The sequence below is a fragment of the Bufo gargarizans genome, chromosome 5 (assembly GCF_014858855.1).
Source record: "Bufo gargarizans isolate SCDJY-AF-19 chromosome 5, ASM1485885v1, whole genome shotgun sequence".
Lineage (NCBI taxonomy): Eukaryota > Metazoa > Chordata > Amphibia > Anura > Bufonidae > Bufo > Bufo gargarizans.
Window position 1 is genome coordinate 119873724 of NC_058084.1, and position 23618 is coordinate 119897341.

The 23618-nt window shown below is 47.9% G+C and overlaps 1 protein-coding gene across 2 annotated transcripts in view; it reads left to right on the plus strand.

The window, feature by feature from the left end:
• The window catches only part of PRKDC (protein kinase, DNA-activated, catalytic subunit), a 408896-nt gene that overhangs the window by 124122 nt on the left and 261156 nt on the right, over nt 1-23618 (plus strand). For both annotated transcript variants that reach the window (XM_044294047.1, XM_044294048.1), the window contains exon 17: nt 5293-5408. In XM_044294047.1, the coding sequence (XP_044149982.1) occupies nt 5293-5408 (116 nt within the window). The remainder of the gene's footprint in view (nt 1-5292; nt 5409-23618) is intronic.

Sequence of the window (23618 nt, forward strand, 5' to 3'; positions counted from 1 at the left end):
CCCTATGGTTAACGGCCAGGGGGCTTTACTCAACTATGACAAGACCCCTAAAAGAGAGAAGGGGTTAATCCGGCGGGCGCCATGCGACACGTGGTCCCCCTCTCACTTGCCCTCTAGGCCGACTGCTTCCGGCTCTTAGAGGGTTAATGTATCTTCTCCCCGGGCACCTCCGGCGAAAGACTGGAGCGCAGTCCGTCTCCAGACCAGTGGAGGACCTCTGGCTGCAGTATCCTTCATTTTACTCTTTCGGGAGCAGGCGTCAAGCACGCAGCTCCGAAAGGGTTAATGCCCCTGGCCGTTCGCGGACATCTGACCCCTTGCGGTAGTCTCGCGCCGCGGGGCACTTACTTAACATGGACCTCCGGCTGTCACGATTCCGGCCGCGGGGTGAACATCCCGGTCCTCCGGGCGCCGCTGCAAATTTAGGCCCCGGCTTCTCTTGGGGCCTATAGGCTTCCTTCCCCTGTTGTCATCCCGGCCGCGGTGCGGCTTCTCAGGCGGGATGTGTGTCGCGCTCCGCTCCGGGTCCCTCCACCCTCCGGCTGACTTCAGTACAGAGGGGGAGGGTCCGGGGTGGCTGTGCATCGGTACTTTAGGCCCTGGTTTCGCGACCTGCTAGGCCGCGACTCAGAGGGGGAGGGTGGCGGGCTGGCGCGAATTCTTCCCGCCTAGCTGCCGCTGCCCCGCCCCCATCAGCACCGCCCCTGGACCTAATGTCGTTATTGGTTAACCCTTTCCGGCCAGCCACTTCTGTTGGGCCAGCTCCGGATTATCAGGGGTTGGATGGCCTGGAAAAATAAACTTGCTTATTGCACTGTTAACCCCTTCCTGCCTCTTATCCTTGAGGCTAGGCAGACCAGTTTAAAAAAAAAAAAAAGAAAAAAATTAAATGAAGCTGGAAATAAATGTCTACCTCCATTCAGGCCCTACTCCCCTCAGTCATGTCCACTCTGACTGTGCGGCACAAAAATGGGCCCGTGTCCTGCCCCGGACATGTGACGACCTCTCTTACCGTAGTTTCCCACTCCGCCCTCTGGGCCGTTTGGTTGATAATCCTCCACCTGCGTAGACCAGTGGAGGACCTCTGACAGTTCCCAACCCACCCTCAGGGGAAGCTTGGTTGATTCTTTTCCACCGGTGCAATACAGTTGAGGACCGCTGCAATTACCAATCCACCCTCCGGGGTCATTGGTCATAATTCTCCACCTGTTCAATACAGCGGAGAGCCTCTGGAACTCCCATTCCACCCTCCGGGGTCGTTTGGTTGATAATTCTCCACCTGTTCAATACAGTGGAGAGCCTCCGCAATTCCCAATTCACCCTCCGGGGTCGTTTGGTTGATAATTCTCCACCGGCTCAATACAGCGGAGAACCTCTGGAATTCCCATTCCACCCTCCGGGGTCGTTTGGTTGGTAGTTCTCCACCTGTTCAATACAGCGGAGAGCCTCCGCAATTCCCAATCCACCCTCCGGGGTTGTTTGGTTGATAATTCTCCGCCTGCTCAATACAGCGGAGAACCTCTGGAATTCCCATTCCACCCTCCGGGGTCGTTTGGTTGATATATCTCCACCTGCGCAATTCAGTTAAGGATCTCTGCGGGATCCCAATCCGTCCTCCGGTGCCGTTTGGTCGATATTCTCTACCTGAGCCATACTGTGGAGAACCTCTGGAATTCCCAATCCACCCCATGGGGTCGTTTGGTTGATAATTCCCCACCTGCGCGATTCCAGTGGGGGGAAAAAAACTGGAAATTCCCAATCCACCCTCTAGGGTTGTTGGGTTGATAATTCTCCGCGGGTTCCTTTTGTATACAGGACCTCTGTACCCAATCCACCCCCAGGTAGTTTGGTTGATAAGCCCCAACTGCGCAGTCCGCGACTGCTAGGGGCGATTTTCTAATGCGTATACCTGCGCGCAAGCGGACCACAGCAGGTCGTCTTCTCCTCGATATCTCCACACCCCCTCCCTTCCTCCCAGGGTCACGCTCAGGTGCACCCTCTCTCACGGGAGTGGGTCCGCCCAAGGGAGGGGGGGGGGGGGGGGGGGGTGAGGAGAATCACTGATTCGGGCCTTGACGTGAATCCGAATCAATCTCCTTAGGTTGCGTCTACGGTGGCCAGTAGCACTCGTCGGGGGCATTACCCCCTTCCTTAGGCGGTATAGTTGCACTACTATGATACGGTTTTCTCCTTTATACTTTGTCCCCTGCCATGGGTGGACTAGGTACAATAACACTATTTTCAGTGCATTCCCCCTTCTGTAGGTGGCGGAATTGTACCTCCACTGGGTTCTGTACCTGCCGTATTCATTAGCTCCTTCCATTGGTGGAGCGATTCCATTCTCACTGGTTACAAGGGGTACTATATCCATTACCTCCTTTCTCGGGTGCTAATTGCTCTCCCATAGGGTACAGGATTGCCGTATGCACTAGTTTTCACCGTGGGTATTGACCCCCCTTCTTGGTGGGGTGTCTGCCTGTGGCACCAGTTTGGATACGGTCCGACTGTCGCACTATCCTTCCTTAGGCGGAGTGTTGCGCGTCATTGTTCTTACTACTTGCCTTACCCTCTTTCGCTAGTGATCACTAGCGGGGGAGTATCTGTACATCTTCAGATTCTGCAATTCAACGGCGCCACGGCTCTAGGTGCCTGCGCTTATTTCATTGGGGGCATGGTGACAGTCGGTACTTGACGGTGCTCGGTACGCTTACTCTAGTACTATCTGAGTTCCGCCAGTGCATACGGTGGCTATTCCTCATTGTGTTCCTTTGGAGCTGGTTTTGGGCAGGATTATAACTCCTGCCCAAAACCACTTGTGTCCTAGAGGCTCCCATCTCTAAGGGTTTCCATTGTCCCAGTCGGTAACGGTATTGCCCGCATCAGTAGTGGTGCGTACACCATTGCACATATATGGTTTACGTGCCAACGGGCCAGGTGTTACACTGACTCCTTACTCTCTTCCACCATTCCTGATGTGGGAAGTGTTTGAGTTGGCACTCTGGTTTAGCTTTGCAGCCTGTTCAGCCTGTGCGGGTACTAGCGTTCGCAGTCGCTACAGTGGGGCATTCTATCAGGTAGGGGTTCTACCCTGACGCTTGCTGGGCAGTTGTTCCTGTTCAGCGCCCTTCCTGGGTGGAGCGTTTAAAGTTAGCTCTCCTTCCCTGGGGCGGTATGGTACCGTGGCTTCTACCGGATTCCTCTACGGTATGGGGGTCCTGTAGTAGCCATTGCGTAATCTGGCTCCTCCTGTACGGCTCCTTCGTCAGTTGACGGATTTTTCTGTCTCCGTATTCGGTGGCGTACGCTGCATAGGCTCCTCCTTTGGCGGAGTATGGCATCCCTGCTTTCATCCGGTGGTTACTTCTGTATGCTGCTGGTCTCGGATGGGGAACGGGCTTCGTCCTTCCCCCTTTCTCTTTCCGTTCTTCCTTCTCTGGCTCGGGGTTCACGGCCATTCCGCAAACCTTGGTGGTTCCTCTGTTGCTACTCCCCCTCATCTCTGTGATGCAGGGTTTTTGGTTCTGTGGTTTTTTCTTTTTCTTTCGGTCTCGTTCCGGACCGACTGTTGGCCTGTGACGTTCCTGTATTCCTCCTTCTACAGGTGACTCCTACCGTTGGTCCTGGGCGCGCTACTGGTGTGTACCACTACCTCTCGATACTTGACTGGTGTCGGCATGTCTGTCCGCTGTAGTCATGCCTTTTCGCTACGCATTCCGTGACTAGACTATGAGACTCCCCACGCCAGGATGTGCGGGGGTGCTGTCGCGTCTGTTGATGGAGTTTTGTTCCTGGAACGGGACACCCCTTCTCTTCTTCCTCCTTGAGGCAGAAGTTTTTCTCTCTAATCTTGGTTTGGTTGTTTGCTTTCGTCAAGCGGTTTTGCTACACCGTCGATGCACGGTCGCTAACGGAGTTCTTCCGTCAATGGTTCTCATATCGTCACTACCTTTGACTATCCAATGTGTTGATTCCTGGCTTGCGGTTGGACATGCCTCATTCAGGCAGCTTCTCAGTCTCCCGTCACACCTGGTCGGCTCGGGGGGACATTGGTGGACCATTTCCGTTTCCGTGGAGTGCTTCCCCTTAGCAGGGGTGGATCCGGGGTTTTTTGCTTGGGCTTTGGTTCTTGGCTGGGTAGGTTCGGCACTGTGGCCTTCCAGCGTCCTCTGACCCACCCGGGGTCCTCACTTCCTTCCTACAGGGAATAGCCGTACGGTTCCTCCATGCCGTCCTCCTTTTGCCGCCTTGGGATCAGACCTTGGTCTTTTTAGCACTCCGGAATTCTCCCCTTGAACCTGTCCTGGTTCTGCCAGGGGTAGGAGCTTCCCTGGGGCCGTTCTTCCTTTCTCCCGACGGTGATCTCTGATTTTCATCTCAATGAAGAATCTGGCCTTCCATCACTGCGTACCTCCCCTTCACACCCTAAGGAAAAGGAGTTGGGTCATTTGGCCGTTATCAGGGCTCTGACTGTTTATTTGTCAGCCTCCAGTTCCTTCCGGCGTCCGTGCTCGCTTTGGTTTTGTCTTTCCGGAGGGTCCTCGCATAACATTGGCGGCCTCCAGGGTGTCAATTGCACGTCTGCATTTGTTTGAACTTCTGTCCCCGGGGCAGGGTTCCACCCTTCAGTGTTGCGGCTCCTTTCACCAGAGGGGTTAGCGCTCTTGGGCTCGGATGGTTCAAGGTTCAGCCGCAGTTGGGCGGGGCGGCTACTGCCCTCCTCCGCTCATTCACAAATATTTGCCAGGTGCATACTTATGCATCGGCGGGCACCGCCTCTGGAAGCTTGGTCTTGCAGACAGCAGTTTTCTGTTGCCTGCAGGGGCGCTGGCGCCATGGGTCTGTGTTTCTTTCCCCCCCCCTTGTGGACTGCTCTTGGACGTCCCAAGGTCTCTGTGTCCCCCAATGAATATGGGCGAGAAAAGGAGATTTTTGTATAACTTACCAGTAAAATCTCTTTCTCGCTCTTCATTGGGGGACACAGCACCCACCCAGTATTGTTGTTTGGTCACAGTTGTGGCAGTTAATGGTTTGAGCCCGTTGGGTCCCTTGCCATGGTTGGTGTTCCGTGTTTTTTCTTAGCTTGCTTCTCCTACTGCTTCTCACAAACTGAAGCTCTCTCCAGGCTGGAGGGGGTATAGCTGCCAGGGGAGGAGCCAACAGCTTTTACTAGTGTCAACGCCTCCTAGAGGACATAGCTATACCCAAGGTCTCTGTGTCCCCCAATGAAGAGCGAGAAAGAGATTTTACTGGTAAGTTATACAAAAATCTCCTTTTTTATTGCACGCATTCTAGGTTGATGAGGATCACCTAGGCTATTTAGTCATTGCAACATCAGACCCAGCAGCTAACCTTTATCCTACCAAACCAAAAGATTTTACAGCATTTGTTAATCTGGTCGACTTCTGCAGGTAAGTAGTAAATAAACTTTCTTCAGAAAGTCATAAAATTACCTCGCACTCTGATTTTTAAACATGCATAGAATGTCATTAATTTTGTTTGAAGAGGCTCACCCGTTAGTGAGGGTAGGGTGGGTGCCTTTGACAAGACTGACTCACCGTGTCAGAGAAAAAAGAAACAAATTTGCATATATAGTGTTTGTTGGGCACTCGCAACAATGTTTCACTCAGAGCAGGAGAATTAAATAATTAAAATCCTATTTTATTGTTCTATAGACATATATGTTAGGTTTGACGATTACAAATATACATAAAAACTCAATAAAAGATAATAAGTAATACTGACACACTGTTGGTATACTCTTATAACATACAATTAATAAAGATCCTATGATGCACTGTTAGTGAGAGTTGGTGGTATATTTTTCTTACGACCGACAAACTATTGGTAAAAGTTGCTAGTGTATTATGTTTTTTGGACACTAGATGGAGCTTGTGTTCAACTTTCAGTTTAAAGGGGTTGTCCAGGTTCAGAGCTGAACCTGGACATCCCTCCATTTTCACCCCGGCAGCCCCCCTGACATGAGCATCGGAGCAGTTCATGCTCCGATGCTCTCCTTTGCCCTGCGCTAAATCGCGCAGGGCAAAGGCATTTTTCTGAGTTCCGGTGACGTACCGGGCTTTCTATGGGGCTGACAGGCAGCCCGGTGACGTCACCGGCACTGATGGGCGGGATTTGGCTCTGCCCTAGCCAGTAAAACGGCTAGGGCAGAGCTAAAGCCCGCCCCTCAGAGCCGGTGACGTCACCGAACACACTGCTGGGCGGAAGTTACCGCCCGGCAGTGTGTTATTGTAAACACAAGAGCCTGTGCCCTGCGCGATCTAGCGCAGGGCACGGGAGCGCATCGGAGCATGAGATGCTCCGATGCCAGGCTCAGGAGGGCTGCCGGGGTGAAAATAAGGGTATGTCCGGGTTCAGCTCTGAACCCGGACAACCCCTTTAAGCTGCAATGTATTTATCGGCTGCAGTGTATTTTTTATCAGCCAGATGGCGCTAGTCCTTGAACATAGAATGTGTCGGCAGATAAGAACCATTTGGCCCATCTAGTCTGCCCAATATACTGAATACTATGAATAGCCCTGGCCCTATCTTATATGAAGGATGGCCTTATGCCTATCCCATGCATGCTTAAACTCCTCCACTGTATTTGCAGCTACCACTTCTGCAGGAAGGCTATTCCATGCATCCACTACTCTCTCAGTAAAGTAATACTTCCTGATATTTCTTTTAAACCTTTGCCCCATAAATTTAAAACTATGTCCTCTTGTAGCAGTTTTTCTTCTTTTAAATATTATCTCCTCTTTTACCTTGTTGATTCCCTTTATGTATTTAAAAGTTTCTATCATATCCCCTCTGTCTCGTCTTTCTTCCAAGCTATACATGTTAAGGTCCTTTAATCTTTCCTGGTAAGTTTTATCCTGCAATCCATGTACCAGTTTAGTAGCTCTTCTCTGAACTCTCTCCAGAGTATCAATATCCTTCTGGAGATATGGCCTCCAGTACTGAGCACAATACTCCCAATGAGGTCTCACTAGTCCTCTGTAGAGCGGCATGAGCACCTCCCTCTTTCTACTGGTAATTCCTCTCGCTATACACCCAAGCATTCTGCTAGCATTACCTGCTGCTCTATGACATTGTCTGCCTACCTTTTAAGTCTTCTGAAATAATGATCCCTAAATCCCTTTCCTCAGATACTGAGGTTAGGACTGTATCACTGATTTTATATTCTGCTCTTGGGTTTTTATGCCCCAGGTGCATTATCTTGCACTTATCAACATTAAATTTTAGTTGCCAGATTTTTGACCATTCCTCTAGTTTTCCTAAGTCCTTTTCCATTTGGTGTATCCCTCCAGCAACATCAACCCTGTTACAAATCTTTGTGTCATCAGCAAAAAGACAATAGGTAGTAATAGGTAATTGCTGCAAAGTTCAGCTGTGTACAGATCCTACTCGTAGATGATTACTTGCAGAGTTTCCTCACTGAGGAAAAAGTTACTTGAAAACGTGTTTGGGGAGACGACCTGCTCACTCACCTCTACATTGGCCTGTATCAAACATTGGCGTGAAGTCAGGATATCCAGGAATCCCTCTGATTTACTTCACATTGAACCCACATGGAGGCATGATGAAATCCTACATACAGGAAGGCCTTGAACAATAGAGACCTACTGCCAAGCAGACCTATTGGGAATGAGAAGTAATACACCTGGTATCAACACAAAGCCATCAAGGGCAATAAGAGGTATTTAATATTATATTCACACATGGGACGCCACGACAGTTAAAAAGTTATATAGCATATTAAGACTGTGCACTTAAATTTATTTACCTCAATGGACAGATCCATATAAAATGCACATGTGCACCTCTCCATAGAGGATAAATCAACATTCTGACTTTTGAATAATCTTGAGCAACACTTGATATGCATACAAAATTTCCAGCCAAACTGCAAGCAATCATCTATGAGTAGGATTTGTACACAGCTGAACTTTGCAAGCAATTACCTATTACTTCAAGGACTGGCGCCATCTGGCTGATAAGAAATACATTGCAGCCGATAAATACATTGCAGCTCAAACTGAAAGTTGAACACAAGCGCCATCTAGTGTCCAACAAAACATAATACACTAGCAACTTCTACCAATAGTTGGTCATAAGAAAAATATACCATCAACTCTCACTAACAGTGTATCATAGGATCTTTATTAATTGTATGTTATAGGAGTATACCAACAGTGTGTCATAGAAGTTTTAAAGTTTTATATATTACTTATTATCTTTTATTGAGGGTTTTTATGTATATTTTATGTATATTTGTAATCGTCAAACCTAACATATATGTCTATAGAACAATAAAATAGGATTTTAATAATTTAAATCTCCTGCTCTCTGAGCAGTTGACAAACAGTATACATACATAGAATGTAACTTCTGACTTGATGAATCATTCTGGACAGTGGGCTGCAGAATCAAAGGATAAAATTCTGTATGCATTATGTATACATTTCTAACCTGTTTTGTAGCACTGTAGATTGTATAGTACTTAATTTGCATTTTATAAGTCTGGAGGATCAAAGAGGATGTGCAGAGGTTTTATATTGGTAACCTATTCTTAGGATAGATCAATAATATCGGATCGGATTGGGTCCGACACCTGGGACCCCCACCGATCAGCTGTTTTAACAGGAGGAGGCGTGCCATGCGAGCACTGCTTCTTCTTCATTACACTGTCCGTCGTCTCCCTTGTAGCAGTGGCATAGTGTAAGTACAAGTAGTCGCTCCAGAAGTAGCACTAGCATGGCGCTCCACTTCCTCTTCAAACAGCTGATCGGTGGCGGCTGGGTGTTGGACCCCAGAAGATCTGATATTGATGACCTATCCTGAGGATTTCCTTCAAGGACCTTTTGGACCCGGGATAATAAATAATAAAGTTCAATTAGCCACTAGGCTACTAGATTCCCGTTTCTGGTCATTTAAAACATAGCATTTATTTATTTTTATTAAAATTAATATAAGTAGGGAGGAGAAAACAAAACTTTAAAATTATAGGTGCTGGTGAACTAAGGCAGGTAGAATTATAGGTTGCTTCACCTATCCTTCTCCTATTTGATATTTCTAGCTGATTTTTATGTGTTTCCACTTTGCAGCTCTTGGGTCTCTTGGCTGTATTCTTATATTTATATCTTTATAACGCATTATACGGGCCATATACTTAGTCGCTTAATTTCTCAATCTCTAGCTGTGCTTCTATTGTATTCGATTTTTTGCGACTCTCTGCCATTAGTGTGTCTCACTCAAGGTGCACCTGCAGTCACACCACGTTCGGACACATAGTTACACCTGCACCTAAACAAAAAATTGGATTGCAGCTCCCCCAACATGTACATCTATCTATATAAATATAATTGCAGATATAATGTAAATCTATGCCTGAGGAAGAAACCGGAGAAACTGTCTTACCAAGATCTATCGCAAGCTAATCCACTTAGATGTAAAAATATAAGGGAGGCTTAGAGGAAAATATACATGAATCATAATGTTAGTACAGAAAGAATACCACCACGAGAGATGAGCATAAAGACCGTACGCATGCGCATGGACTTAGAAGAAATTAATCCAGATTCGTAAGATAAACGTAGATCGGAATACGATAAAAAAAAACACAAAGATCTCACGCAAGCATGCGGACTTAGAAGAAAACAGACCTGATCCCCATGCACACGCGCAGATGGAATTTGCAACTACCAACAATAAGATTCTGCGCAGGCTCAGGGACTTAGAGAAAAAAATATATTCGACTCCCAACGCATGCGCAGATGGAATCAGTGGTTATTAACAACACGATTTCGCGCAGGGACTTGGAGCAAAGAGCCTTAAATTCCCGGGATAACTGCATAATGAACTCATGATTACAAATAAAATCAAAGTCCCCGCGCATGAGCAGGACATCCCTGGGACATGCGCAGAACGAACTTGCAATTGGAAACACAATTAAAAGTTCTTGCGCATGCGCATTAGCCTAATACGATTTCGTGACGCGAAAATATCACAAATCAATATCGACGGTGGTAAGTGGCTGGATTGTTTTACCGTCACACAGGTGCCTAGTAGTGATTGGATGCACAACAAGGAAGTATCCACCCATAGTGGTTAAGAACACTGACTTACCTGGCGCTCGTGTTGACAGTAGCTCCATTTCCCCCTGAAGACGCCACATCTGTGGCGAAACATGTTTGGGGAGCTGCAATCAAATTTTTAGTTTGGGTGCAGGTGTAACTATGTGTCCGAACGTGGTGTGACTGCAGGTGCACCTCGAGTGAGAAAAATCAAATACAATAGAAGCACAGCTAGAGATTGAGAAATTAAGCGACTAAGTATATGGCCCGTATAATGTGTTCTATATAAATATAAAAATACGGCCAAGAGACCCAGGAGCTGTAAAGTGGAAACACATAAAAATCTGCTAGAAATATCAAATAGAAGGATAGACGCACCTTAAGGCAGAATATATAGGCGAAGTAACCTATAATTCTACCTGCCTTAGTTCACCAGCACCTATAATTTTAAAGTTTTCTTTCTCGCCCATTTTCCTTGGGGGACACAGACCTTGGGTATAGCTCAGCTCCCTAGGAGGCGTGACACTAAGTAAAACTGTTAAGCCCCTCCTCCATCAGCTATACCCTCAGCCTGGAGATAGAGGCTACCAGTTTTAGCTTAGTGTCCAAGGAGGCAAGACACTCCCTGCTACTGCAGGGCTGTTTTCTCCTTGTTGTAATTTTTTCTCTAATTTGTTATTTTATTTTTGTTTTTTCCTAGGGATACCAGAGACGCATTGGGCCTCTCTGCTCTCCCGGGGTGAGCTGCGCCAGTGCCAACTATCTGCACTGCTGCCTCCCCCACAGAAGCAATAGGGGATCTGGGCAGCAATGGCTCCCCTACATCCCGCCAGCTAGGGGGTCGCCCGCACGCAAAGCCCCTCTCCCAGCTTCCTGCCACTGCGGTGCCAGTAGCTGAAGGGGCGACCCTGCTGGAAGGAACTGAGGGTGAAGACAGGTAAGATGGCTTTTCCAGCCCATACCCTGTCCCTATTTGCACTGGGTTTGGGGGGGCACCCGTGGTCGTCATTTGAGCGCTCTGTAGATCTCCCCATCTGCGGCTGCTTCCGCTCCCCAATGGCTGATTCCCCACGCTGTTTATAGGGCCCGGATTACTCTCCTGACATCCTTCTCCCTCCCCGCCGCCGCCGCTCCGTGCGTGATCGGGGGGCGGGGCTTAGGCCCGACATCGGCGGTTCGGGCTCGGCGGGGGACATTGTGGCAGAGGAGGCTCGGTGAGGTCACCCACCTGCATATCGCCGCGCACTTGGGCCTGCGGGCCTTGTTCTACGGACAAAGGTTTTCGTTTCTCACGCTCCTGCATAAACCTGAGAGTCACGGCAGCAGGGGGCGTGTTCTTTTTTCGCGCGCGCGCGCGTCATTGGGGGCGGAGTTACGTTCTCCTTCACAGGAGACATTCAAACGTGTAGGGGGCGGAGCTTCTTCCCGCGCCTCTGCTGAGGTTTTTGCCGCGCTTCCTCACTCCGTTCTGGAAGCTGAGCCACGTGGGAGACTCCTGGTGCATAGATTGCGTTTCTGGGACGCACGCTCTCTGCTGTTGCTGCCTTTCTGCAGCTGTTGATCTGGACTTCACTCCTGACGTTCTTCTGACACTGGTAGGACAGTTAACCCTCTCCTAACCCTCCTGGTCATAGCTGCTGCAACCCCTTGTGGTCTCTGTATCAGGGTACGACCACTTTTTCAACATGTCAGATCCCACGGGTGCCCCCAAACCCTGGTACCATGCCTGTACCGCCTGCAAGGAACTTTTTCCGCGTGGGCAATCTGAGCCGCATTGCCTTGCATGTCAGGCCCCGGTGCAGGGCCCGCTTTCCGCTGCGCCCCCCGGTGCCTCTGAACCCCCTGACTGGGCTAGGTCTCTGTCTCAGGCGGTGGAAAGCCTTACACACGTAGTGGGCCGTCTCGTGGATAGACCGCCTCTCCCGCAGGCTGCCACAATCCCTGTCGCACCCGCTGGGACTACCGTTTCTGCCGCCCCCACTGATTCCCTGCCTCCCAGCGAATCTTCCAGGGCCCGGCATATTCAGAAACGTTCAAGGGTTGAGCGCACATCTTCTCCAGATGCTTCGCTCTCTCCGCCATGCGTGCGAGCTCAGTCAAGTCTATCCTCTCAAAGGGATACGCCTTCTGAGGGAGAACTGGCGGATTCGGACGTGGACATGGACTCAGAGCTTCCGTCCAAATTGGCGTCCGCGGTGGGGCATCTTATCACTAGCATCCGTGATACCTTTCACATACACGATGACCCCCCCAGCTCTGAACAGGCCGGCGTGTCCTTTCTTCGCCCCAGACAGGCCTCCAAGGTCTTTCCCATCCACGCTGATTTTTCTTCTGTGGTGTCCAAGGCTTGGACCCGGCCTAACGTCCGCTTTGTTACACCCAAAAAGCTGGACATTTGTTATCCCTTTCCAGCGGATTCTGTGACCACGTGGACGTCCCCGCCTAAGGTTGATCCTCCCGTGGCTCGCCTGTCCAAAAGCACTACTATTCCTGTACAAGACGGATCTTCCCTCCAGTCTGCTGAGGACCGTCGTACGGAATCCCTCTCCAAGGCCATATTTACTGCCTCTGGTTCGGCCCTTAGACCGGTCTTTGCCTCCGCCTGGGCTGGTAAAGCGGTCTCTGAATGGGGTTTGCAACTGGAACGGGAGTTAGGGTCGGACGTCCCTCTACAGGACCTCCGTTCCTTAGCCCAACTAATTGTCCAGGCCGGAAAATTTGTCTGTGAGGCCTCTCTTGATGCGGGTGCCCTCATTGCCCGTTCCTCTGCCCTGGCAGTTTCTGTCAGGAGGGAACTCTGGCTGAAGGTTTGGGCGGCGGACGCCGCTTCCAAACGCTCTTTGGCTGGCCTACCATTCACGGGTTCCCGCTTGTTCGGAACCCGTCTGGACGAACTTATATCTGAGGCCACGGGTGGGAAGAGTACTCACCTCCCCCAGTCCAGGCCGAGGGGCGCCCCCCGTGGTCGCGCTGGTTCGTCCCGTTTTCGGTCCTTTCGCAAGCCCACCGGGTCTAGACCCGCGGCCGGTTCTTCTTCCTCTGGCCCAGCCCAGGATAGACGCAAGAAGCCGTTTTTTCGGACGCAATCTACCTGGCGCAAGCCCCAGCCCACACGGGCTCCCACAGGCCAGCAGCCCTCTGCCTGAAGGTGCGCCCCCACCCACCCGGGTGGGGGGCCGCCTTCTACTGTTCAGGAACGTATGGCGGGCCCACATCTCAGACGCATGGGCGCTCGAGGTTGTATCTTGCGGATACAAGATCGAATTTGCGTCCATTCCGCCAGACCGTTTCTTCCGGTCCCGTCCTCCGCGGGATCCTGTACGAGCGGCCGCCTTCTTCACGGCCATTCGCTCTCTAACGGACAAGGGTGTCGTCGCCCCCGTGCCTCCGACGGAAAGGTTCAGGGGGTTCTACTCGAACCTCTTTGTGGTTCCCAAGAAGGAAGGCTCAGTGCGACCGATCTTGGACCTAAAGCGCCTGAACCGTTTTCTCCGACTGCAGAGATTCCGGATGGAGTCTCTCAGGTCCGCGGTGGCCTCCCTGGAAAGAGGGGATTTCATGGCCTCAATCGACGTTCAAGATGCATATCTCCACGTTCCGGTTGCTCCATGTCATCACCGCTTCCTGCGCTTCGCAGTGGGGGACGATCACTTCCAATTCGTCGCCCTTCCCTTTGGTCTGGCGACGGCTCCTCGAGTATTCACCAAGGTCCTGGCCCCTGTCTTGGCCCTTCTGCGTTCAAGAAGTGTTTTTCTTCTCCCTTACTTGGACGACATCTTGGTCAAGGCACCCTCCTTCTCTCAGGCATCTGGCAGTGTGGGACTCACTCTGGAGACCCTGACGCGGTTCGGTTGGATCATCAACCACCCCAAGTCTTCCCTTACCCCCTCCAGACGGCTGATCTTCCTGGGGATGCTCCTGGATACGGAGTTGGCGGAGGTCCGCCTCCCGTCGGACAAGCGTCTGGCCCTTTGCGGGTCTGTTCGCAGTCTCCTCCGTCATCACCGCCCTTCCCTCAGATCCAGCATGCGGTTGTTGGGGAAGATGGTTGCCTGTTTCGAAGCGGTGCCGTTCGCACAATTCCGATCCCGCACCTTTCAGAGGGCAATTCTGTCGGCCTGGGACAAATCACCGAGGAGTCTGGACAGGACCTTTCTTCTGCCTCCCCTGGCTCGGGCTTCCCTCAGCTGGTGGTTGCATATCCCTCTACGGGGGAGGTCCTTCCTCCCACTGAACTGGCTGGTGATTACCACCGATGCCAGCTTACGGGGGTGGGGGGGGGGTTTTCCCTCCCCGGTCCGTCCAGGGCGTTTGGTCTCTATCGGAGTCCAGACTTCCAATCAATATTCTGGAACTGAGGGCGATTCTTCTGTCCCTCAGACACTGGACCCATCTACTGAGGGGCCACCCTGTTCGGATCCAATCGGACAATGCCACGGCTGTGGCATACATAAACCATCAGGGAGGCACTCGCAGCGCTGCTGCGATGCAAGAGGTGGCCCTCATTCTCCTCTGGGCGGAGGCGCACGTGCCGGCCTTATCCGCGATTTACATCCCGGGGGTGGACAACTGGGCGGCGGATTTCCTGAGCCGGTCCACCATCGACCCGGGAGAATGGTCCCTGCACCCAGAGGTGTTCGAAGCCCTTTGTCTTCGCTGGGGTCGCCCCGACGTGGACCTCATGGCTTCCAAATTCAACCACAAGGTCCCCCGATACCTGGCCAGGGCACGGGACCCGAAGGCGTACGGCGCCGACGCGCTCGTCCTTCCGTGGCGCGAATTCTCCCTTCTGTACGTCTTTCCTCCTTTCCCCCTCCTGCCACGGGTTCTTCGGAGGATCGCGGCAGAGGGCGTTCCCGCGATTCTGATCGCCCCGGATTGGCCCCGCCGGTCTTGGTACGCCGACCTAATGTTGCTGTTGGCAGACGCACCGTGGCCACTGCCCTCCAGGGAAGACCTTCTCTCTCAGGGACCGATCTTCCACGAGCATTTAGGCTCGCTACGTTTGACGGCGTGGCTATTGAGACCGCCGTCTTAACGCGACGGGGTTTCTCCGCGGACGTAGTCCGCACCATGATCCGTGCTCGTAAGCCCGTGTCCTCTAGGATCTACTATCGGGTTTGGAGGTCCTATCTGGGGTTCTGTGAGTCCCGGAGCATCCCACCTCTCCGGTTTTCTCTTCCCACGATCCTGTCCTTCCTCCAGTCGGGTCTGGACCTGGGGCTGAGCCTCAGTTCTCTGAAGGGTCAGATTTCGGCGCTGTCTATTCTTCTCCAGCGTCCCCTGGCCCCTCTGGGGCCAATTAAGACCTTCTTACAAGGGGTGGCTCACTCTGTACCGCCGTACCGCCCTCCAGTTCCATCCTGGGACCTGAATGTGGTGCTCTCGGCGCTCCAATCAGCCCCCTTCGAGCCTTTACGGGAGGTCTCCCCTCGCCTTCTGTCCTGCAAGGTCATCTTTCTTGTGGCCATCACATCTCTCCGACGGGTGTCGGAGTTAGCGGCTCTTTCTTGCTCCGAACCTTTCCTGATCTTCCACCAGGATAAGGTTGTGCTTCGGCCTGTCCCGTCCTTCCTGCCAAAGGTGGTCTCCGCCTTTCACATCAATGAGGACATCGTCCTTCCGTCGCTCTGTCCCTCTCCTTCCCACCCCAGAGAACGGGAACTGCACCGTCTGGATGTGGTCAGGGCGTTGAAGATTTACCTGGAGGTCACCGGATCCTTTCGGCGCACGGACTCCCTGTTTGTGGTTCCGGAGGGTTCGCGCAAGGGTTTGGCGGTCTCCAAGGTGGCTATTGCCCGTTTCATTAAACTGGCGGTGTCTGAGGCTTATCGAGCCAAGGGTAGAGCTCCGCCTTTCAGCGTCACTGCTCATTCCACCAGAGCAGTCGGGGCTTCCTGGGCGCAGAGGCATCGGGCCTCGGCTGAACAGTTGTGCAAAGCAGCCACTTGGTCCTCTCTGCACACTTTCACAAGGTTCTATAGAGTGCATACGCATGCATCAGCGGATGCTGCTTTGGGCCGCCTGGTTTTGCAGGCAGCGGTTTCCTGATGCTCCGGTGGTGGTCCGCCTTGGGTTTGTGGTCCCTCCCTTCTTGGACTGCTCTTGAACGTCCCAAGGTCTGTGTCCCCCAAGGAAAATGGGCGAGAAAAGGAGATTTTTGTATAACTTACCAGTTAAATCTCTTTCTCGCTCTTCCTTGGGGGACACAGCACCCACCCTTCTGTGTTTGGTTACGGGGTTATGGTCTGGCGCCCCGTTGGGTTGCTGGCTGGTTGTTTCCATTGTTGGTTGTTATCCTTTCACTACTTGGACACGCAACTGGTAGCCTCTATCTCCAGGCTGAGGGTATAGCTGATGGAGGAGGGGCTTAACAGTTTTACTTAGTGTCACGCCTCCTAGGGAGCTGAGCTATACCCAAGGTCTGTGTCCCCCAAGGAAGAGCGAGAAAGAGATTTAACTGGTAAGTTATACAAAAATCTCCTTTTTCTCTTCCCGACTTATATTAATTTTAATAAAAATAAATAAATGCTATGTTTTAAATGACCAGAAACGGGAATCTAGTGGCTAATTGAACTTTACTATCCTGAGGATAACTGACAAGTTACATCACCTAATATAAAGTAGGCCACAAGTGCCCTTTCCAGATAAAAAAATGTAAATATATGGAAGCTAGCAGTGTGCCAGTCTGCAGAGTGGCCCTGTTCGTCTAATGATTGCAGTGTTCTTGCTGTGTTAAAGGGTTTCTGTCAGACAAGGGGCTGTATGGAACATCTAGATATGTCGACAACTCCTTAGGGACCGGGCTCATTTTAACCTTAAGGACCAGGCCGTTTTTTTGCAAATCTGACCAGTGTCACTGTGTGGTGATAACTTTAAAACTCTTCGACTTATCCAGGCCATTCTGAGATTGTTTTTTTCATCACATGTTGTACTTCATGACACTGGTAAAATGGAGTAAAAAAAAATAATTCATTTTTATTTATAAAAAAATACCAAATTTGCCCAAAATTTTGAAACATTTTCAAATTTCCCACTTTCAATTTTTCTACTTCTATAATACGTAGTAATACCTACAAAAATAGTTATTACTTTACATTCCCCATATGTCTACTTCATGTTAGGATCATTTTGGGAATTACATTTTGTTTTTTGGGGATGTTACAAGGCTTAGCAGTTTAGAAGCAAATCTTGAAATTTTTCAGAAATTTTAAAAAACCCACTTTTTAAGGACTAGTTCAGGTCTGAAGTCACTTTGTGAGGCTTACATAATAGAAACCACCCACAAATGACCCCATACTAGAAACTACACCCTCAAGGTATTCAAAATAGATTTTGCAAACTTTGTTAACCCTTTAGGTGTTCCACAGAATTAATGGAAAATAGAGATACATTTCAAAATTTCACTTTTTTGGCAGATTTTCCATTTTATTATATTTTTTTCCAGTTACAAAGCAAGGGTTAACAGCCAAACAAAACTCAATATCTATGGCCCTGATTCTGTAGTTTACAGAAACACCCCATATGTGGTCGTAAACCGCTGTACGGGCACATGGCAGGGCGCAGAAGGAAAGGAATGCCATACGGTTTTTGGAAGGCAGAATTTGCTGGACTGTTTTTTTTTTGACACCATGTCCCATTTAAAGCCCCCCTGATGCACCCCTAGAAGACCAACTCCAAAAAAGTGACCCTATTTTAGAAACTACGGGATAGGGTGGCAGTTTTGTTGGTACTTTTTGGTTGCTCTATATTACACTTTTTGTGAGGCAAGGTAACAAGAAATAGCTGTTTTGGCTCTGTTTTTTTTGTTTATTTATAACATTCCTAAATATTTAGAAAGGCTCCACCAGCAAGCTACTGGAGCTCAGCCTCTCGGTTACCGGCTGAAAAAAAGGGAATAAATCAATAATGGTATAGGCTGGCTCACAGTATTTTTGCATATAAAATGTATTAATTCACTAAATAAAACAAAGCTAACTTAGTGTCAACGTATCAGCATCAATACATAAATGTGTAAGATAGGTATATAAAGTGCGGAGCTCACGCAAAAACCTAAATAGCTGGAATACTCCAAAATAAATAAGACCTTGTGGCTAAAGTGTGGCAGACCACTCGAATGTCCGTAAGATTATGTGCTGATTTACCAGTTTGTTAGACAGTGTCCTTGCTGCAGTCTCCTACAAAGAAAACTCTGTGCTCAGATGTCGTTTGGCAATAGTAATTGCACCGCTTCCGATCAGTGGTGCTCCACTTACTTTTCCTGCGCAGCAAACTTCCGACCCGTTCTCACAGCGTCCCACGTGACCGGCTGGATGTTAGTTTGCTGGTTAATGACGTAGGCGCTTGGAGCCGTCGAGTTAACGGGAGTTAATACAGCTGAGTTTGTGGTTGCTTGAGCCTGTTAGATCAACGGAGTAGATGCAGCAGAGTTTGCTTGGTAATATTCAGCAAAGTTGAATATATCAACATAAGTTTAGTCCACCTTGTCGATAATTAGCAGATGGAGTCTTCTGAAGTGGTATAAGACATCTTCCAATAATTGAAGAGAGTTGAAAAAAATTGAAAAGAGTTCTCCTCTTGCGCATTTATAAAAACCGCACCAATAGCCAGGTCTTAGTACACACTAGACGCGTTTCGGAACCAAGTTCCTTCCTTAGTAGATGAATGTAGAATGCTGAATGAGGACATAAGTCATGTCTTTAAATACCCATTTGGGTTTGATATAAAATGTAGATCGGATTGTGGACTATGCTGGCTGCACTGTCTAACAAACTGGTAAATCAGCATATAATCTTACGGACATTCGAGTGGTCTGCCACACTTTAGCCATAAGGTCTTATTTATTTTGAAGTACTCCAGCTATTTAGGTTTGTGCGTGAGCTCCGCACTTTATATACCTATCTTAGGCCTCTTTCACACTTGCGTTGTCCGGATCCAGCGTGTACTCCACTTGCCGGAATTGCACGCCGGATCCGGAAAAACGCAAGTGTACTGAAAGCATTTGAAGACGGATCCGTCTTCAAAATGCTTTCAGTGTTACTATGGCACCCAGGACGCTATTAAAGTCCTGGTTGCCATAGTAGTAGTGGGGAGCGGGGGAGCGGCATACTTGCAGTCCGCGCGGCTCCCGGTGCCCTCCAGAGTGACGTCAGAGCGCCCCATGCGCATGGATCATGTGATCCATGCGATCACGTCATCCATGCGCCTGGGGCGCCCTGACGTCACTCTGGAGCGCCCCGGGAGCCGCACGGATGGCAAGTATGCTGCTCCCCGCTCCCCACTACACTTTACCATGGCTGCCAGGACTTTAGCGTCCCGGCAGCCATGGTAACCATTGAGAAAAAGCTAAACGTTGCATCCGGCAATGCGCCGAAACGACGTTTAGCTTAAGGCCGGATCCGGATCAATGCCTTTCAATGGGCATTCATTCCGGATCCGGCCTTGCGGCAAGTGTTCCGGATTTTTGGCCGGAGCAAAAAGCGCAGCATGCTGCGCTATTTGCTGCGGCCAAAAAACGTAACGGAACGGAAGACATCCTGATGCATCCTGAAGGACGGACTGTCCATTCAGAATGCATTAGGATAATCCTGATCAGTATTCTTCCGGCATAGAGCCCCGACGACGGAACTCTATGCCGGAAGACAATAACGCAGATGTGAAAGAGCCCTTACACATTTTATGTATTGATGCTGATATGTTGACACTAAGTTAGCTTTGTTTTATTTAGTAAATTAATAAATTTTATATGCAAAAATACTGTGAGCCAGCCTATACTATTATTTATTGATAACATTTATCTGACAGGTTAGATCATGTGGTATTTTTATAGACCAGGTTGTCACGGACGTGGCGATACCTAATATGTATAATTTTTTTTTTATTTATGTAAGTTTTACACAAGGATTTCATTTTTGAAACAAAAAATCATGTTTTAGTGTCTCCATAGTCTGAGAGCCATAGTTTTCTCAGTTTTTGGGCGATTATATTGGGTAGGGTATAATTTTTGCAGGGCGAGATGACTGTTTGATTGGCTTTATTTTGGGGTGCGTATGACTTTTTGATCGCTTGCTATTACACTTTTTGTGATGTAAGGTGACAAAAAAAATTGCATTTTTTTTATACCTTTTATTTATTTTTATGGTATTTACCTGACGGGTTAGGTCATGTGATATTTTTATCGAGCAGATTACGGACGCGGCGATGTAATATGTATACTTTTTATTTATGTAAGTTTTACACCATAACAGCTTTTCTAAAACAAAAATAGATGTTTTAGCGTCTCCATATTCGGAGCCAGTTTATTTTTTTTATTTTTTTTGGGGGGCGATTGTCTTAGGTGGGGGCTCACTTTTTTGCGGGATGAGGTGACGGTTAGATCGGTACTATTTTGGTGGGCATACGCCTTTTTTATCACTTGATTTTGTACTTTTTGTGAGGTGACAAAAAAATGGTTTATTTAGCACAGTTTTTATTTTTTACGGTGTTAATCTGAGGGGTTAGGTCATGTGATATGTTTATAGAGCCGGTCAATACGGACGCTGCAATACCTAATGTCTACATTTTTCTTTTCTTAATTTTTACCAATTTTATTTTAACTTTATTTGGGGAAAATTAAGTTTTTGTTTATCGTTTACTTGAAACTTAAAAATTTTTTGTGGGAAAACGTTGTTTTTTTTCCAACTTCTTTTCACTTTATTTTTTTGTCCCACTTTGGGACTTCAACTTTTGGGGGTCTAATCCCCTTTACAATGCATTACAATACTTCTGTATTGGAATGCATTGGCTGTATGAGTATTGCATTGTGTATTACTCATACAGCTTCCTGCCTGTGAGATCCAGGGGGCTGGATCTCACAGGCTCGTCACTGGAAAGCAGCTCCGATGCCTAAGGAAGGCATTGCACTGCTTTCCGTGCCATCTGGTCCCCCTTACAGCCGCATGGGGACCCGATGTCACCTGCTCCTAGTGGCTCAGTTTGCCCATCTATTTTCCCGCCCTTCTTTTATTGATTGACGGGGCCAGAGCCCTCCTCCTGCCGGCCGTGTCTACTGCAAAAATCCCGCGCCATCCCGTTCAGTATTCGGTACAGGCGCAGTAAGGGAAGGACGCTTATACCACCAATGATTAAGGAGGAAAATAATAAACTATATTTTTAGAAAAACAAAATAGAAAAAAATAAAAAACTAATGATTAATTTATTTATAAACTTTCAAATCAATAGGCCACAACACTCATTTCAAACAATGGCAGGGGTCGGTGCACGGTGCATGATAAATAGTGATTTATTTCAGCCGGAAACAGTGGTATATCAATTGTGTGCAACGTTTCGGGCTAGCATACGCCCTTCATCAGGCACTCTTGAAACCACAGCTTGTATACTGCCGGCGCTGTAATACAATTTATATAATGTAATATATTTATAAACACTATATCACCAACGAATCTAATTAATTTGGCCACCAGATTATATCTATTTAAATATATATGTTGATGCATATATGCACCTTTTGATTTTATTACAGCACTCAGTCTTTTTGGGTATGAGTCTATGAGTATGGCACATTCTGACTTTGCAACATTTGCCCACTCTTCTTTGCAAAAACACTCTAAATCTGTCAGATTGCGAGGGCATCTCCTGTGCACAGCCCCCTTCAGATCACCCCACAGATCCGATTCAGGTCTTGAATCTTCTTCTGGGGAAGCCATTTCTTTGCTGATTTGGATGTATGCTTTGGGTCGTTATGCTGAAAGATGAATTTCCTCTTCACGTTGAGCTTTCTAGCAAAAGCTTGAAGGTTTTGTGCCAATATTGACTGGTATTTGGAACTGTTCATAATTCCCTCTAGCTTATCTAAGGCCCCAGTTCCAGCTGAAGAAAAACAGCCCCAAAGAATGATGCTGCCACCACCATGCTTCACTGTGGGTATGGTGTTCTTTTGGTGATGTGCAGTGTTGTTTTTGAGGCAAACATATCTTTTGGAATTATGGCCAAAAAGTTCGACCTTGGTTTCATCAGACCATAACACCTTTTCCCACATGCTTTTGGGAGACATCAGATGTGTTTTTGCAAAATGTAGCCTGGCTTGGATGTTTTTCTTTGTAAGAAAAGGCTTTCGTCTTGCCACTCTACCTCATAGCCCAGACATATGAAGAATACGGGAGATTGTTGTCACATGTACCACACAGCCAGTACTTGCCAGATATTCCTGCAGCTCCTTTAATGTTGCTGTAGACCTCTTGGTCGCCTCCCAGACCAGTTTTCTTCTCATCTTTTCATCAATTTTGGGGGGACGTCCAGTTCTTGGTAATTTCACTGTTGTGCCATATTTTCTCCACTTGATGATGACTGTCTTCACTGTGTTCCATTGTATATCTAATGCCTTGGAAGTTCTTTTGTACCCTTCTCCTGACTGATACCTTTTAACAATGAGATCCCTCTGATGCTTTGGAAACTCTCTGTGGACCATGGCTTTTGCTGTGGGATGCGACTAAGAAAATTTCAGGAAAGAACAACTAGAGCAGCTGAACTTTTTTTGGGGTTAATCAGAGGCAAATGATGGCAGGTGTATGCTGACTCCTATTTAACATGATTTTGAATGTGATTGCTTAATTCTGAACACAGCTACATCCCCAGTTATAAAAGGATGTGCACACTTATGCAACCACATTATTATTATTATTATTATTATTATTATTATTATTATTATTATATTTATTTTTTCTTCCCTCCACCTAAAAGATTTCAGTTTGTTTTTGAATTGAGTTGTACAGTTTATATGTCACATTAAAGGTGGAAAAAGTTCTGAAATGATTTATCTTTGTCTGTTTTTTAAATCCATATATATTTCCACATATATAAATTTTAATATATATATATATATATATATATATATATATATATATATATAAATAATCTGGTGGCCATATTAATTTGGTTCGTTGGTGATATATTGTTTAAAAATATATTATTATAAAAATGTTTTTTTTTCTAAAATATAGTAAATTTTTTTCCTCCTTGATCATTGGTGGTATAAGTGGGTATAAAGCGCTGGGCAACATGGAATATACCGGATCACCGTAAAAATGAATAAAACGTAACTTTTATTATTAATTTTTAAATAAATAATCTATGATCCACCCATTTAGGACAAACGACAATACGAACAAACATGCATAAAGAATGGTGGGAGAGGACAAACGCGAGGGACCCCACTAACCCTATGGGAACCCTCACTATCACCTCAACCCACAGGAACACCCTGATGGTGGATGGCCTGTGGTCCCGTACCTACCCTGACTCTTCCTAGAAAGACCCTAAGACCTCCCAATGCGTTCCTCTTAGAAAAAGTTCATCAGGGGAGAGATAATGGGTGAAGAAACATATAAAACACACACAATAAACATATAAGTCATAGATGATAATTCGATAAATCACCCAATGCCGGGTACACAAATTATTCTTGATCACAGGCTATTAAATTAGATAATTGATCGCCTGTGGCACCAGATTATATAGTTATAACAGATATACAATGATACAATA